Source organism: Stenella coeruleoalba, assembly GCF_951394435.1.
Source record: "Stenella coeruleoalba genome assembly, chromosome: 17".
Taxonomy (NCBI): domain Eukaryota; kingdom Metazoa; phylum Chordata; class Mammalia; order Artiodactyla; family Delphinidae; genus Stenella; species Stenella coeruleoalba.
In genome coordinates, this window is record NC_137163.1 from 28,510,180 (window position 1) to 28,525,491 (window position 15,312).

The following is a 15,312-nucleotide window of genomic DNA, read 5'->3' on the forward strand; positions in this document are numbered from 1 at the left end:
GAATGAACAAATAATTGCTACCTATTAGATTGAAAGCTCCTGGGCCAGAGACTAGCTCTTACGGATTATATAGTCCCATTAACACCTAGCTTAGTACCTGGCATATTAAAAGTTCAAAATGTTAATCAAATTGAATTGCATCTTATTTCTCACTGCTTCTCAAAGATGCTCTCTGTTCCTTTTTGGCAAGTTTCCGTACTTCTACCTGCTTCCTTCCTTCCTCTGCTGCGGCTCACTTCTGCTGGAAGCCTCAGTTCCTGCTTTTTCTCTCTTTAACTTCCTCTTTTCCTGTCTATATTCTATTACAGCTTTGGTCTCTGGGCTTACAGGAAACTTCATATTACAGCTATCACCTCTTAGAGGCTACAAAGACTATCCCCTACAATACAGCAGCCTATACCACCACTTATTCTTTGCTTCATGGAAATTCAGCCTTGCTTTCCCAACAATACTGTAATGACACTATGGCAGAGATCATATCATACTCCCAAATCCTTGAAAACAGCTAGTACAAGGTTACACGGATGGTAAGTGATTAACAACTATATCAACTGATCCAGAATAGTATCTCCATTTTTTTTTTTTTTTTTTTTGTGGTACGCGGGCCTCTCACTGTTGTGGCCTCTCCCGTTGCGGAGCACAGGCTCCGGACGCACAGGCTCAGCGGCCATGGCTCACGGGCCTAGCTGCTCCGTGGCATGTGGGATCTTCCCGGACCGGGGCACGAACCCGTGTCCCCTGCATCAGCAGGCGGACTCTCAACCACTGTGCCACCAGGGAAGCCCAGTATCTCCATTTGCATGCTAGACAGCATCACTTGGGTAGCTAATAGGAATGTTATTCTGTCTGAAACAGAATTTCTGATTTTAGCACTCATACATATTCCTTTGCCATTGCCCCACCCACCTTTTACTGTCACCAGTAGGTATCCAGTTTTTTAAGCCCAAAGTCTAGGAGTCACTGTTTTTTTTAATTAGACTTTTATTCTGATTGTGGATTCACATGCAGTTGTAAGAAATAATACATGAAGATCCCGTGTACCCTTTACTCAGTTTCTTCCAGTGGTAACATCGTACAAACTTATAGTATACTCTGATGGTTCCTCAAATAATTAAACGTAGAGTTACCGTATAACACAGCAATTCCACCTCTGAATATATATGTAAGAGAACTGAAAACATATGTCCACATAAACATGTGTACACGAATGTTTATAGCAGCATTATTCATAGTAGCCAGAAAGTAGAAAAAAACCAAATGTCCATCAGTGGATGGATGGGTAAATAATATGTGGTATGTCCATATAATGGAATATTAATCAGACCTAAAAAGGAATGAAGTACTGATACATGCTACAACTTGGATGAACCTTGAAAACATTAAGTAAAGTGAAAAAAGTCAGACCCCAAAGGCCATATATCATGTTATTCCATTCATTTGAAAGTCCTGAATGGGAAAATCTACAGAGTGGTTCCTTAGGGCTGTGGTAGAATGAGCAAGAGGAGGAGATAGAGAAGATGAGGTAAGAGAGGTAACGGGTCCAGATGGTGCAGGGCTTTTTAGGCTATTTTGAGACATATGTTTTTCTCTGAGTGAGATTACAAGGCCTGCAGGGTTTTGAGCATAATCTGACTTTTAAAAGTCACTCTGGCTTATATATGGAGAATAAACCACAGGAGGAAAAGAGGGGAAGCAAGGTGATTTGTGAAAAGACTATTTCAAAAACCAAAGCAAGTGATAATGGTGTTTTGGAGTAGGGATTAACTTTGTAGGTGCTGTGAACTGATTGATCAGGACATGCTTTAAAGGTAGAACCAGAGGATTTGTTGGTGAAGTCAATGTAGAGTATAAGAGAAAGAGAAAAGTCAAGGACGACTCCAAGGTTTTGGGTCTGAACAACTGGACAGATGGAGTGGGCATTCACTGAGGTGGAGAAGAGTGTAAAAGGAGCAGGTTTTGACGAGCTACATGGGGAATTTGCTTTTGGACACGTTAATGTGGAGATGTTGGATATATGGAGTATTAGCTGTTAACTAATATGTGGACTATTAGCTGTTAACTAATGGTTTGTGCTGGGGCTCTAATTTGGGAGTTGTCAATGTGTGGATTGCATTTAAAGCCCTTAGGTTGAATGACATCACTTAGGGCATTGGCCTAGAGAGTGAAAAGGTCCAAGACACTCCAAAGGCACTCCAAAATGCAGAGGTCTGAAAGACGACAAGGAGACAAGAGTACTTAGAATAAAATACTCACATTCCCTACCTTAATGGAGACCTGGCCCTTCTCCATGTCTGTAACCTCACTCTCCAGTCTGGTAGGATACTCAGTTTTTGAAGGACACCAAGCCCTTTCCTGTCTCATGGACTTTGTCTTTGCTGTGCTTCCACCAGGCATGTTTCCACCCAGCCTCTAATTTTGGTCACCTGCTTCTCTTACCACAACCTCGACTAAATTGTAACCCTGAGTTTTATCTAAACACCCTAATTGAAAAGCCCCAAACTGGCACCGCGTCCCTCACCTCCCTGCCCCCCTGACACCAAGTTATGGCTTTTACTATAATCTGAAATTATTTCACTGTTTTTTGTCTAGAAGACCATCCCATCTTAATTTAACAAATGCTTACAAAACGATTACTATACACCAAATAAAAGCTCAGCTATTCCTCCTTGTACTTAATTTTCTGGAGAGCAGGGGCCTCATTATCTTGTCCTTTGCCGCATCTCCAATACAAATGACATTGCCTCAGCAATCAATTCTGAGTTTTCAGTATTTGTTAACGGAACGGATTGCGGGACACCTACAAACTTGCAAACAAAAGGAATTTTGCCCGCCCATCCACCCCGTCCCAGAGTTGCCGGGAAGGAGGAAGGGAGGGAGGACCTCGCGCATGCGCTATTGTTCCCCGAGCGCTCGAGGCTGAACCCCGCCCCTTTCCTTTGGCTGGTTTAACCACTGCACATGCGCAGTAAGGGTCTTGTCCGTTCGTTTGTCGGCGCTATCAATAAAGTTTTAGCGACCGCACACTTCTCTTTTCCTTGGCAAGATGGCGGAGTACGACTTGACTACTCGCATCGCGCACTTTTTGGATCGGCATCTAGTCTTTCCGTTGCTTGAGTTTCTCTCCGTAAAGGAGGTGAGTGGGTTTTTGAGCGCGAGGAAGGCGTGGGAGCGCGTGAGATGCGGGGCAAGGCCGAAAGGCGGTGGCGGTAGCCTTAGGCCTTACCCACGTGTGAGGCGGCCCTGAGTTTGGTCCCGAGTCGGGCAATAAGGATCTGCTGGTAGTTAAGCGTCGTCCCTGTTGATTAGCACCGCGGAATTCGGCCGTGAGTAGGGGTGAGGTGACAATATGAAACTCAGGGTAGAAAGGGAGGGGTCTCTGCTTCACTTCTTGAGGTGCCAGTGCCGCTGGGACTTCCGCATCGTTCCTCTTGGAAGTTGACGATTGGCTGGCTTCCCTGTATTAATGCTTGAGCTTAACATAAAGCTGGCTTCGAGAAGCAAATTGGACTGTTAGAGATTTAAATTTTTCTTTTGGGCACAGTAGGAGGGGTGACCGTGGCTTTGTGTTTTTGCTTGCCGGATCGTTTGGAATGATTTTCTTACACTTAAATATCTAGCCCTTTGGTTTCCGTAAAGTTGGGAGTTCTTTGCGAGGAGTTTAACTGGTGTTTCGGTAAATAGCCACTTCCTAGAAGCGTAGCTTTTTTTTTTTTTTTTTGCGGTACGCGGGCCTCTCACTGCTGTGGCCTCTCCCGTTGCGGAGCACAGGCCCCGGACGCGCAGGCTCAGCAGCCATGGCTCACGGGCCCAGCCGCTCCGTGGCATGTGGGATTCTCCCGGACCAGGGCACGAACCTGTGTCCCCTGCATCGGCAGGCGGACTCTCAACCACTGCGCCACCAGGGAAGCCCAAGCGTAGCAAATTTTGTCTAGTGGGGAGGGGACCCCAAAAAATAATCCGACAGTAATTTTATCTTAAGAGTTGTTTTTCGGTGTATAGATGTACAGACTTCGAGTGATTTAAATTGGTTGTTAATGTTCATTGAGCTATTCCGGATATCTTGAAAAAGTATTTGGTCCTAGTACCTCATTTAAAAATATCTCAGTCCTAAAAGTTTGGAGATATTAGGCTTAGTTATACCGTAGTTTATTGGGAAATTGATATATTTTAATAGTTACAATAAAGTAATATTACTGTGATGAAGGAATTAGAATATTGGTCAGAAAAATGCATTCTATTTCTAGAAGCAGATTAAACCGCAAGTCTACTTAGGGCACTCTAGATTTGGGGAGTAGATTTTGTGTGTTCCAACAGCAATAAAACAAAAAAGCCCTACAAATAAACATTAAATTTTTCTGATAAGTTTTCAAATTTTCCCATGGTTCATTGGATAGGTATAACCCTCAAATTCATATGAACCTTTTCTAAACACCTACACACAACTTAAAGTTAATATTAGGGAACAGCAAAGTTTACTTTCAATAAATATTCAAGAATGCCTTGCCATATAAAGCTTTATCTTGAAATGCTTTTGTCTTGATTTTTCTTTTATAGGATGTACTTAACCTGTATTGTAGAACTTGCATAAAACAGCCCAGTCTGCCTTCTGTTTCTCTTTTGGATAATTTAGGATAATTTACCAAAGATCAAGGAATAGAAAAATATCCTCTATGCTTCTGAACTAGCCAAACTTCATATTTTTGTAATGTGTCTTTACACTTTTGTTTTTCAATGCAGACAGATGAAAGGGAGGAATACATAAGTGTAAATTAGTTTTTCATAGGGCAAGGCCAAAACTGTGAACGGCAGCTGAGAATCAGTGGAAAATAACTGCTCAAAACCTGTTTCCTTGGAGAGAATGTTGGTAAGATGGCTGTGATACACCAAGGGGAAGACAGATGCTGGAGTATTTGTTTATCAGTTACTAAGTATAGGACTACCGTGGAATTGTGAGAAATCCAAGATAAAATCCAGACATCTCATCACTAAAAAACTCATCCTTTCGTGGAGATAGAGGTCTGTAATTATAAGGCTAAGAGTAATAAATGTCAGAAGTAGTGGCAGAGTGCTATCAAAATTGAAGAGGTACAGAAAGGATTCTGAGGAAGAGAGGCTTGAAGTTGAGTTTTGAAGGCTAGATGGTTAGGATAGTCAATGATCATGACACGTGAGGGTATCAATTGAATATATTTATAGTATCAATATGTTGGAAAATATAAACTCCATTGGAGCAGGAGCTTTGTTTTATTTCCTTGCTGTGTTCTCAGCAGATAGAGTCTGGCATAAGGGCTTCTCATGACTATTTAATAAATGAGTGAATATATATTTGAACCTTAGTGTTCTTTATTCTCAAGTGAAGTGGAAGGCCAGATAGTGTTTAGCAGCCTGGGTACTGAATTGGGACCTGGATTAGGATCCTGGCTCTGTCACTTAATACCTTTGTGCACTTGAGAACAGTTTCTTTCCCATCTTTTTTTTTTTTGCGCGGTACGCGGGCCTCTCACTGTTGTGGCCTCTCCCGTTGCGGAGCCCAGGTTCTGGATGCGCAGGCTCAGCGGCCATGGCTCATGGACCCAGCCACAACGCGGCATGTGGGATCTTCCCGGACCGGGGCACGAACCCGTGTCCCGTGCATCGGCAGGCGGACTCTCAACCACTGCGCCACCAGGGAAGCCCCTCCTTCCCATCTTAACTAAGCCTTTTCTCATGCATAAAGTGTTGGTACTACCACCAGCCTCATAGGGTTGTTAGAAAAATTACATGAAATAGTACATATAAAGTATTTAGCCTTCTGGGACAGAGTAGGTACTCCTAAGTGTTTTCTATTAGGAGGCTAGGCCATCCTATATGAGAGGCATTCAATTGGCTTTGTTTTTTTAAGTTTTGTTTGTTTTGAGCTGCATTGGGTCTTCGATGCTGTGTGCAGGCTTTTTCTCTAGTTGCGGTGAGCAGGGGCTACTCTTCTTTGCTGTGCGTTGGCTTCTCATTGCGGTGATTTCTCTTGTTGCGGAGCACAGGCTCTAAGTGCGCGGGCTTCAGTAGTTTGCAGCACGTGGGCTCAGTAGTTGCGGCCCGTGGGCTGGAGCGCAGGCTCAGTAGTTGTGGTGCACAAGCCCAGTTGCTCCACGGCATGTGCGATCATCCCGGACCAGGAATCGAACCCATGTCCCCCGCATTGGCAGGCGGATTCTCAACCACTGTGCCACCAGGGAATTCCTCAACTGGGGTTTTGAGGAGGGAAATAAAGACTGGAAATGGTGACTGAGGAAACTGACCAAAGACAAATGCAAGGATTGGTAAGTTTGGAGGGCCCAACTGAGATTGGAAATCACACATTTATAAGTGGTCATTCTTGGAGTGAGAGAAATGGTAGTTTATTTGAGTAGTATAGAAATATGTGGAGGTAGGCTGGTGATAAATAAATGCCATCTAGAGACTGATGAAAAGGTTTGCTGATTAGAGAAAAGCACAGATGTGATTGAATAACATTATTGCCTAGTTCTGAAACATTTTATAGGTGACCTTAGCCATAACATAGAAAAGAGGGAACTTTTTTCCAGTGCTAGAGATAGACATTGATTGTATTTGGTTGGAGAAAATGAATGGAATAAATGTTAACCGCTAAAGAGAAGGGCTTTGAAATAGCCAAAAACAATATCCAAACTAATGTAGAAAGTGACAACCAAATAGGGTGATGTAAAAATTAGAAAGAACAGAGGGTATGTTGAGGGTGATGAACCATTTTAGAGGTAATAGTGGAAGAGGTGATGAATGTAAGTTAAAAGTCTTAGAGATGAGCTGATGAAAGTTGTTATGATTTGCGGGATAAAGGAATTTTAAGGCTTGAGGTTTTAAAGAATCATCAGTATGGATGTTGGATTTGTGGAGGATGATAGCAGGAGATGTCAAAAGAAGATTTTTAATCTATTAAAAAGTAGGAGTTGTTTTCAAGAGGTTGATAGACTGTGTTGGCAGACTATAACCTGTGAGCCAGATACAACCCTCTCTGCCTGTTTTGTATAGTCTCAGCTAAAAAAAATTTTTAACAGGTGCAAGATTTGCAACCTTTCTCAATTATAGAACAATAACTGTACACAGGTTAAGTGAAACATTTCCTGCCCAAAAAGAATTCCATTCTTCTCATTAGTAGAACTGTATTACAGAAAATTTTATAACATATTATATTTTTTATTTCAAAAAGAAAATTGAAGCTTTTCTCTCTTATGGTACTTATATATAGTATCCTTGATTTTTGCTTTTTGGCTCACAAAATGTTACTGTCTTTTCTTTACAGAATAAATGTGCCTATGAGATAAAATTTAGAGAGGATGGTATAAGCAGATATAGATTTAAGAAGAGCCCAGTGAGGTCTGATGGCAGAGGAGAAATGCTTTGGATCTGCAGTTGGGAGAAACATTACAAATTAAAAGCTATTGATGAAGTGGTGAGGAGAGGTGGCATGCCAGGAAGAGGATGTTTTCACCTAAGATTAGGGTTTCTATGGGGCAAACTGAAAGGAAATTTCTTTTTTTTTTTTTTAAAGTAAACTTTTTATCAAGTATAATATGTGAACAGAAAAGTGAGCTGGGCTTCCCTGGTGGTGCAGTGGTTGAGAGTCCGCCTGCCGATGCAGGGGACGCGGGTTCGTGCCCCGGTCCGGAAGGATCCCACATGCCCAGGCGGCTGGGCCCGTGAGCCATGGCCGCTGAGCCTGCGCCTCCAGAGCCTGTGCTCCGCAACAGGAGAGGCCACGGCAGTGAGAGGCCCGCGTACCGCAAAAAAAAAAAAAAAAAAAAAAAAAGAAAACTGAGCAACTATAAATGCTTTTTTTCCCCAAAGGAAAAACACTTATGTGTGACCACCATCCAGATCAATAAATAAAACGTTGCCAACATCCTAAATAACTGCAATTTATTTATCCAGTCTAAAGTTGATAGGACTTGGCTGTTACAAATAGTTCTGCTGGGAACATTCTTGGTAATGTCCTTTGAGTATACGTACCCATTTCTGTTGGGTACTTAGGAGTAGAATTGCTGGGGTAAAGAATATTTTAGCTTTAGAAGATAAAAACAGTTTTCCAAAGTGGTTGTAGTTCTGCCAGCAGAGAAGGTGTTCAGTTACTCTGCAACTATACCAACACTGGTATTGTCCAGTTTTTTTAGTGCGATTTTAATTTACATTTTCTTTATGACTGATGCGGTTGAGGGCTTTTTCTGGTGTTTGTTGGCCATTTGGTTGTGCTCTTGTGGAGTGCCTATTTAAAATCTTTTAGCCATGTTCAATTGGATTGTCTATTTTTTCTTACTGTTTTGTAGGAGTTCTTTATGTAGTTTGGAAGGTTCAGGTTTGATCTCATGGCTATACCGTTTGACCACCTTTATCTTTTCTTTTCATGGGTAGTAAAATGTTGTATAATCTTCCTTCATTTTTCTTTGCTTGACAAAATTAGATTTAGTACAAAAATCTTTTCTTTTGCTGAAACCTTATCTTGACTATTTGATTAAAAATTGTTTTGAATTATGTTACTGTCTCTCTCCTTGAATGCTATTGTGTAGAATCCTTAACATATTGCTCAGTACACTTCATGTTTATGTGAGTTTGCTTATGTATCTATTTGGTTCCTGAACTGTGGGTTAAATTACGTTTCTTGAACTCTTTGCAAAAGCTAAAACCTGATATGACAAGGTTGACTGAAAGAATGGGTGCCAATTTGTTTCAGGGGTGTGGATGGGAAGCATTATAAAGGATTTTAACTATTTAGTGGAAAAGTATGTGGGGGAAAAAGGAGAGGCCACCTCAACGAGAAATGGGTAGGCATCATGTGGATGTGAGAGAGACTAAGAAGGTAAAACATTTAAGGGTTGATTCTTAGTTACCTGAATGTGGAGAGGAGTCAACAATACTATGTGCTTATCAGGGGAGTTGGTGTGGTTTATTTACTCACAGCCTTGTTCTAGAAAGACTAAGAGATGACATGTAGGGACACATTAAAAAATGAAGTTGGTGGGAATGGCTTTGTGGTATGTAATTGCCTTTATTTTAAAGTTGCTAGGTAAACAAAATATTTTATGTCTCTGTAGGCTGATTGCTTGCCTTGTTGTAGGAGGGTGAATTAATAGTATATATTTTATTAAAAAAATAGTTCAGGACATATGTTTCCAGGTACACTATCTTAATATTAACCACTTTACTTGAGGGAACTTCAATTTATTCATTAGAAAGTAATTTTCTCTTGCAGATATATAATGAAAAAGAATTGTTACAAGGGAAATTGGATCTTCTTAGTGATACCAACATGGTAGACTTTGCTATGGATGTATACAAAAACCTTTATTCTGATGATATTCCTCATGGTAAGTTTTGTCATTACATCTGAAGCTTGACTTGTGAGCTGAGGCCACGTGTATTAAAAGTTTTGTGATTTATAAAAGTGCTTTAGCCAGAAGTCTTAGTAAGTATTTGAATGATTTAAAAGTTCTTTGGATGAAAGGTAGTATGAAGGTTACAGGTCTTCTAAAGCAGTGGTCCCCACCCTTTTTGGCACCAGGGACCGGTTTTGTGGAGGACAGTTTTTCCATGGTCTGGGGGTGGCAAGGGGATGGTTCAGGGGGCAGTGCGAGCGATGGGGAGCTGCAGATGAAGCTTTGCTCCCTTGCCCGCTGCTTCCCTCCTGCTGTGCAGCTGGATTCCTAACCAACTGGTCTGCAGCCCGGGGGTTGGGGACCCTGTAAAATGTGTGAAACTACTTTAAAACATGGTCATCAAATGTCTGCAGTTCATAGTATGCAGCATCAAAGTTGTACTTATTAATCAGATTGCTTCCTTAGAATTATCTGGGAATTTTGCAGTTTTTTGACTTTTTCAGTTGGCATCTTGTGTGCCTTAGAGATTTCTTTTTTGTCTTGAAGCATCTGGGTTCTCAAAAGCATGGTCCCCAGAACCAGCATCCTCAGCTCACCTGGGAGAACTTGTTAGAAATGCAAATTCTTGTGCCATACCACAGATCTACTTAACCAGAAAATGTTGGCTGAAGACCAGCACTCAAATTAGGGAACTGCTGTGGTATATTTCGAAATCCTTGTTTTCTGTAGTAATAGATGTTCTTAAAACAAGCAAACAGAAAAACCCACTATGCACATAGTATTTTAAAAGATTATAAGAACTCAGTAGAGAAATACAGTTTACTTTGTTTAAATTGACATTTCTCAAAATTTGATCACAGATCCCATCTGTGTTTGAGAAACACTCTCCTAGTATTAGTACTTTCTAATATATAATGTAGAAATTATTACATAAAACATAATCACTATTTTGACTTCTATTATAGTTCCCTGCAAGAACAGTAGCTCTTTAAATTTTAGTTTCTGGTAAAAAAGTAAACTATTTCTTAGTGAAACTTTAAAACATGCTAACAGGGTAAATTATGTGCAAGTTTTCTCTGACTTCATGATGTGGTAAAAAGAAACTATAGAATTGGTTTTGAGAGATTACAGAACTAGATTTAAAGTGAAAAGAGAAATTATTGACTGGATTTAAATTCCATTCAACCTAGTTGAAAACCTGTAGTAATATGTAAACCCCTCTGAGCCTCTTCAGAAACTGTGGGATAATCTCCTGAAAGAATTCAATGAAAACAAATATAAAAACACTGAGGATGAAGTGTCTGAAATGTAGAGTTAGATAATTGTTTCCTCAACAGCTCCTTCTCCTAGGCTGTATCTGTATATTCCTCAGTTTCTTCTAAGAGTAAGAAGAGGATTCACTGTTCCTTTATGTGCCTTTGCAGTGCTAGAAAGAAGAAATTGGATCTGAGGAAGTTACTGAGTTGGTGGCTCCTGGCATATGCATATATTGGGGATAAATAAATGCACAATTTAGATAGACTGAAAAATTTCCAGAGACATCCTCATAGTGAGCAATATAGTTTAACATTATAGTACTCCTTTGCATTTTTAATTAGCTTTGAGAGAAAAAAGAACCACCGTTGTTGCACAACTGAAACAGCTTCAGGCAGAAACTGAACCTATTGTGAAGATGTTTGAAGATCCAGAAACTACAAGGCAAATGCAGTCAACCAGGTAACCTCTTTTTTTTAAAATTATTTTATTGAAGTATAGTTGATTTACAGTGTTGATTAATTTCTGCTGTACAGCAAAGTGATTCAGTTATACATATATATACATATTATTTTTCGTATTCTTTTCCATATGGTTTATCACAGGATATTGAAAATAGTTCCTTGTGCTATACACTAGGTCCTTGTTGGTTATCCATTCTGTATATAATCGTTTGCATCTGCTAATCCCAAACTCCCAATCCATCCCTCCACCACCCCCTCCCCCTTGGCAGCCTCAAGTCTGTTGTTCTCTGTGTCTGTGAGTCTGTTTCTGTTTTGTAGTTCATTTGTGTCATATTTTAGATTCCACATTTAAGTGATATCACATGGTATTTGTCTTTCTCTTTCTGACTTACTTCACTTAGTATGATAATCTTTGGGTCTGTCTTTGTTGCTGCAAATGGCATTATTTCTTTCTTTTTTATGGCTCAGCAGTATTCCATTGTTTATATGTACCACATCTTCTTTATCCATTCATCTGTCATTGGACATTTAGGTTGTTTCCATGTCTCGGCTATCGTGAATAGTGCTGCTATGAACATAGGGTTTCATGTGTCTTTTTGAATTATGGTTTTATCCAGGTATATGCCCAGGAGTGGGATTGCTGGATCATATGGTAACTCTATTTTTAGTTTTTTAAGGAACCTCCATACTGTTTTCTACAGTGGCTGTATCAATTTACATTCCCACCAACAGTGTAGGAGGGTTTCCTTTTCTCCACACCCTCTCCAGCATTTGTTTGTAGACATTTAATGATGGCCCTTCTGACTGGTGTGAGGTGGTACCTCACTGTAGTTTTGATTTGCATTTCTCTAATGATTAGCAATGTTGAGCATCTTTTCATGTGCCTGTTGGCCATCTGTATGCCTTCTTTGGAGAAATGTTTATTTAGGTCTTCTGCCCATTTTTCGATTGGGTTGTTTTTTTGTTGTTGAGTTGTACGAGCTGTTTGTTGTGTTTTTGTTTGTTTGTTTTTGCCACAGCATGCGGGATTTTAGTTCCCTGACCAGGGATTGAGCCCTTGCCCTTGCAGTGGAAGTGCAGAGTCCTAACCACTGGACTGCCAGGGAATTCCCTGTATGAGCTGTTTGTGTATTTTGGAAGTTAAGCCCTTGTTGGTTGCATCATTTGCAAATGTTTTTTCCCAGTCAGTAGGTTGTCTTTTTGTTTTGTTTATGGTTTCTTTTGCTGTACAAAAGCTTGTAATTTTGACTAGGTCCTATTTGTTTATTTTTGCTTTTATTTCTGTTGCCTTCAGGTAACCTCTCCTTAATTTGAATTCTAAAAATTCTGTTTTCTGGATTAATACAAATGTTAATTCATACTTTAGTAACCCAGTCTAAAAGTTCACAGTTTAAGAGATAGCTTTATCTGCTTTTTTCATTTATCTTTATTGTGTAGGGACGAGGAAGTCCTTAATTATAAATGTTAATAACTAAATTTTTTTTAGAACTTCTTTACCAATTAATCCAAATCTGATTATGCTGAGCCGCTTCCCCCTCCTCCCCCCTTCCCAGGGGACATTTGGAATGTCTGGAGACATTTTTGGTTGTCACAGCTGGAGAGGTGCTACCAGCATGTAAAGAGGAGAGGCCAGGGATGCTGCTATACATCCTACAGTGCATCAGGCAGTACCCTCACTTCCCCCAAAAGAATTACCCAGCTCAAAATGTCATTAGTCCTGAGGTTGAGAAACTGTGCCTGGGCAATACCTAGAGTACATGGGTTGCTCAATGTATGGGAAAACTGAGCTCACTCTATCACTTTGCTACGTTGTCTCATATCCTTCCATGCTCAGCCCAAGGAGGGTAGTATAGAGCTGATATGGTTATATTTTATTCCTGATTTCCTCTTAGCTAGAAATAGACTTATTGTTTAGTTTACAAAGAAAGCATGTTACCCTACTCTGGCTTTACTAATTGAAGCCCTTTGGGTCATTAAAAATGTTTAAAAATAGTCTTCTACTAAAACTGAATATTGCCATTGTGGTAAATCTTTTCTATCAATATATTCACCTGAGGAATTGTTTAGGATTTTACCATGTTGCACCTTGAGTTCTTAGGATATGTCATCAAACCAAATTTTTAGAGCGATTGGCTCTAAGTTTTCATTTGTGATTTGAGAAAGTGTTACCAGATATGTTTTAGAAAAGCAGCAAATACTATACAATTACTATACCTTACTATAATGTGCCATGTTATATAGTATGTATATATATACAGAGATAACTATATCTTAACAAAGCTATTATATATATGTATTTTCATATATATGTATATAGCCTGTATATAGCTATCTCTGTGTGTCTGTGTATACTAGTATACACTTAGAATATCATGAGTAATTGTAGCCCTTCAAGTCACATGTAAGTGCCCACAAAGGGACAGCTGAAATAATCCAGATGTTAGGGTACGACAGAAAATTTAGGATTTTAATTCTAAGTTTAGTCTAGTCACTTAAATACTGGGAAGTAATTGGATTAAGGTATGAATAAGATGAATATAGATTTGTTCACTAAATATTAGAAAAAGATAACTCCTTTTAGCTTAATAGGCAATAAATTGGAGATAAATGAAAGGATGGAAATGGGGTAAAAACTTGTAATCTAATTTATAACCTATTCATTTTCAAAGTAATAACCACCTCTCCCTGCCGATTCCCCATTTTAAAATTTCATTGAATATGTAGTTTTGTACTTCTCATACTTTCCCAGAAATACCGTATCAGCCAGAGGACAGTGATTATATACCTGAGGTGTAAGGCGTATAACACAAAGTTATTCACTATGACCTACAGGAAGTGTTAAGGGTTTTTTTTTGAGATCTCTTTATGTTAAAATTTCATGCATGTTTTTATTTAGTATTATAATATGTTCATGTTAATTTTAGTGGTAACATATCCCCTCCCCATTAAACCTTCAAGTAAAATTATGCTCCCAAAAGACATGCCACGGTATTCATTCTTACAATGAGCATAAGAAAATGGTTTCATTTTTGCAAATGCCCAGAAGGCGGGCAACTCTGCCACCTGTCACTTGTTCCTTGGTGTCTTTGTCATCAATTTGTCTTTTACAAGGCTGCCAACATCTCAAGTTATGCAAAGCTAATTTTAAAAATGTTACATTGGGTTATTTGACACTTTGGTATGAATAATGATCATATAGAGTATGTAGCATAGATAGCATGTGAGTTAGGCATGATTTATTAGTCTTGTAAATTTGCCAAATCACTGTCTGTATGAGAAATACTAACATTGTGGAGGGGGACAAAATTTATGTACAGGATTAATTCCTCCTTGTTTGTATAGTACATTATTTCCATCTCTATCCTATTTTAAGAATATATTACCGATTAGAAAAGTATCCTCAAGAGAGCAGATTCCATTCTCAGTAGGTTAACACCTAAGTAGACCTCACTGACCTCACTATAAGAATAGTCAGAATGTTCTGGTTTTATTACCTAAAAAACTTAGATCATGTGGTGAATCAGAACACATGATTTTCAATTACAGCTAAAGAAATCTGAAAGTGAAATGTTAAGTTTACAGTTGTCCTTGAGTTCCTATTCCTTATGTTCAAAACATGTAATGTTCTGTTTATTTTATTCCGGAAGTTTTATTTTTAGTGTTTAAGTATTAATATAATTAAATTGGCTTTATGTGAGTAATAAGATAGAAGTTGAATAGGCTTGTTTTGTTTTCTGTGGTCTATAAATTACAATAATTTTTGTTTTTTTATTATTAAGGGATGGTCGGATGCTGTTTGACTACCTCGCAGACAAGCATGGTGTAAGTGGTCTTTTAAAAAATTGTTTAGTTGTCGTGTTGTAGTAAGGTTAATTAAAGAATAGTGCAGTATAGATAGATTCATGGCTTGACAAGAGTATAATTTCCAGATTAAGTTATTAGACATAATACCTGGTATGTTTTTGAAACTTTAGTTTTTAAAAATTGGTCCTGATTGGAAAATAATATCCTTATACTTACCTTTTTAGATAACAGAAATTCTCAAATTGTTTGTTCCAGAATGATCATGTAATTGTTAGCATTTTATATTTCTGATGGATAAACAAGTGGGTAAAAACAGAACTAAATTTGAATTAGAATACCTTGAGCAATAGCATTAAGCTGCCTTGTGGAATACAGTAGCCCTTGACATTACCAAGACCTTCATAAACCCCCATATAAAGGAATGTTGT

At 39.0% G+C, this 15,312-nt stretch overlaps 1 protein-coding gene across 2 annotated transcripts in view; it reads left to right on the forward strand.

Annotated features, from left to right (window-relative positions):
* The first annotated feature begins 2,995 nt into the window (after positions 1-2,995).
* The window catches only part of EIF3E (eukaryotic translation initiation factor 3 subunit E), a 58,762-nt gene continuing 46,445 nt past the window's right edge, over positions 2,996-15,312 (forward strand). For both annotated transcript variants that reach the window (XR_013824746.1, XM_079902469.1), the window contains exons 1-4: positions 2,996-3,133; positions 9,239-9,353; positions 10,961-11,078; positions 14,860-14,902. Coding sequence is in view for 1 of the 2 variants with exons in the window: in XM_079902469.1 (XP_079758595.1) it covers positions 3,044-3,133; positions 9,239-9,353; positions 10,961-11,078; positions 14,860-14,902 (366 nt within the window). In the remaining variant the exon portion in view is untranslated. The remainder of the gene's footprint in view (positions 3,134-9,238; positions 9,354-10,960; positions 11,079-14,859; positions 14,903-15,312) is intronic.